The 2,756-nt window shown below is 59.6% G+C and overlaps 1 protein-coding gene across 1 annotated transcript in view; it reads left to right on the top strand.

Annotated features, from left to right (window-relative positions):
* The first annotated feature begins 1,508 nt into the window (after nucleotides 1-1,508).
* The window catches only part of KLF11 (KLF transcription factor 11), a 6,167-nt gene continuing 4,919 nt past the window's right edge, over nucleotides 1,509-2,756 (top strand). The window contains exon 1 of the mRNA XM_007456928.1: nucleotides 1,509-1,772. Coding sequence (XP_007456990.1) covers nucleotides 1,512-1,772 — 261 coding nt within the window. The 5' untranslated portion in view covers nucleotides 1,509-1,511. The remainder of the gene's footprint in view (nucleotides 1,773-2,756) is intronic.

Raw genomic sequence — 2,756 nt, 5'->3', positions numbered from 1 at the left:
ACCCGCGCGCGCACAGTTAGAAGCCCGGGCGGCTTCGGGAGCCGAGAGGGGCGGTGGCCGCACGAGGCCGCGCCGGGAGGGGCGGGAAGTGGGCGTGTGCCTCGCGCGGCTCTCTGCTCAGCTTTGTCTACCGCTCCCGCAGCGGCCCCGCCCCGCCGGCTTCAGGTGCGGGGCTATTTCCAGCCATGACGTCACCAGGCCCTGAGGAGGTGGCCGTTGGGTGGGGCGCGGCTGGCGGGAACGCGGCACGCGGGCGGCGGGGGCGGGGCGCCGGCGAAGGGGCAAGGACGGTGGGAACGCGGCGCACGGGCGGTGGAAAGGGTGAGGGGGCGGGGCAACGGCTGGCGGGAAGGGGGGGCGGGGCGAGGGCTGTGGGAACGTGGGGGCGGGGCAAAGGGCGGGGCAAAGGCCGGCGGGAAGGCTGCACGGGGCGGGGGGCGGGGCCCGGCGCCTCAACCCTGGCGGGCTCCAGTCGGGGCCCGAGGGCCGCGAGGAGTTGGCTGGTTGGACCTGGGACCTAGTCGAGCCCCGCGGACTGCTGAGAGGCCTATGGAGGTGTGGGAACCCCGCGCCGCCCTGTCCCTGCCCGCCTGTGGGCCAAGCAGGCGGCAGCCCGCACGTCTGTGACTTCAGTTAGTTCCGAGGCCCGGGCTGCGGGCAGAAGTGGGGCTAGAGCGGCGTTTGTAAAGGCGACGGCGTTGCCTGTGTGCTTTGGAGGACACCTGGGCAGGACAGGTTGGATGTTTAGGCAAACTGAGTGGAAGTGTGTATCTTAGTAGGTGTAAAATTTCTCTGCGAAGAGATCAGTTAGTTTCAGTCGCTTCCCGCCCCGCTCTTGCTTGACAAGAGACGGTCTGCTGCGCTGGAAAGTCCTCGGGGCCCGGGCTTGTGGCACATCTTACACATTCTTCCTCTCCCCGCGCTGGCCTTGTGGCGTGAATCGGTGCTCCTGGGTGTGGGGACCGGGGCTGAGCCAGTGCAGGCACTCCCGCCCAGGGCTCTGCTGAGTGACGGCCTCACTGGTGTGGAGCCTCCAGGGTTGTCGCAGATGCGTCTGTGGGGACGCTCTGGTGGCTTCGCCGACTCAGAAGGGCTGCGCTCTCATCTTACCCAACCTCAGCCATCAGTGTCTTTTCCTCTTCCCCCGGGGACAGTTTGGTACTAGCCACTGCAGCTCACACCTCTGGAAGTGTTATTAATCATTTCCCGAAGGAGAAACTAGCTTAATAACCTTTGTTAACAGTCAGGATTTTCCGTGGAAGCCGCTGGCGGACCGAGTCCATTCCTCCTCCTCCCCCCACCGACCCCCCACCCCCCGCTGCAGAACGCTGGCTCGGAGCGAGTGGTCCTCGGCGCTCGGCAGGCATCCTTCCCTGGAAGCCAGAGCGCGTGCGCGTGCTGCCGGGGGCGGGGCGGGCTTCTGGTGTGCGCGTCCCCCATGCTGTCCCAGTGCCCCTCCCTGTGTTTCCAGGGACTCAGCCGCTGTGTTGTGTCGACTTTAGGTTGACATCATGGACATATGCGAGTCAATCCTGGAGAGGAAGCGGCACGACAGCGAGAGGTCTACGTGCAGCATCTTGGAGCAGAACGACATGGAAGCTGTCGAGGCTCTTGTTTGTATGAGCTCCTGGGGTCAGAGATCCCAGAAAGGGGACTTGTTAAAGATAAGACCCCTCACACCTGTCTCTGACTCTGGGGATGTTTCCACCATTGTGCACGTGGACGCAGCCACACCCGAGTTACCAAAGGATTTCCATTCTTTATCAACTCTGGTAAGAGGAGGGGAGAGGAGCGATTTGTGCAATGGCTGGAGTACCTTCAGTAAACATGCTGAAGAGCTCCTGGGGAGATTCACCCGATGCTGGCAAGCAAGTTCATACCCTCCCCTGTATGGGTCCTAAGGGTGAAAACTTCTTTTATCTCTTGAAAATATGCTTTCCATTGATTGATCATAGCTTGCAGCCACGGGGTGAAAATGTCCATAGGCTGAAACGTACAGATTAATGGGAGAAAGCAAAATGTACTCATTTCCCTGGGGAGCTGAGGGTGGAGGCTTAGGTTCCCCCAGATACCCCAGGCCAGAGTCAGGATCAGCTGCCACAGCTGGGGAAAGCCTGTGCTTTGGCACCGGACAGCCTTTGTTAGCTGGGTTGAGACCCTGGCCTCTGCCACCCTGTGGCAGCCAGCTTCTTTCTTGGGTGAGTTGGGTGTAGTCAAGCACTGGTTTTGGTTTTTGTTTTCTTAACTTGCTACAGCTCTGAAGTTACTGGGAAAAACTGCTTCTCAACTTGGAGAAGTGGAGAGCTGTCAATTGCTAACAAAACTGAAAATTATAATCTAATTGTCCTGGGCTGGAAGCCTGCCCTGGAAGGAGAGTGTGGAAAAGCGACTTGGAGAGGGATGAGAAGGGACTTGGGGGTAGTGGAGAGGATTGTACAGGTAGTGGGCCTGGCTGCCCGGAGCACGTCACAGCGTTGGGATCGTCCACTGAGAGGCTGAAGATAAGTGGGAGTGGTGGGGGAGGTGTTACAGAGAGGCTCACTGTAGGCAGAACCCCTGGTTAGAGCAGGGCCTTTTATGGATCATTCTGACAAGTTTTACCTCTCACCCAGTAGGCACAGGATACATGTGTGATTGATTGGATATGTGTGTGTTAAATGATTACCACCGAGATTTTTTTTAAAAAATTTGAGAATCTAGGGCTTCCCTGGTGGCGCAGTGCTTGAGAGTCCGCCTGCCGATGCAGGAGACGCGGG

The sequence above is a fragment of the Lipotes vexillifer genome, unplaced genomic scaffold (genome assembly GCF_000442215.2).
Source record: "Lipotes vexillifer unplaced genomic scaffold, Lipotes_vexillifer_v1.1 scaffold390, whole genome shotgun sequence".
Lineage (NCBI taxonomy): Eukaryota > Metazoa > Chordata > Mammalia > Artiodactyla > Lipotidae > Lipotes > Lipotes vexillifer.
Note: the sequence above shows the minus strand (reverse complement) of the source record. Positions and strands in the feature narration are given on the sequence as shown.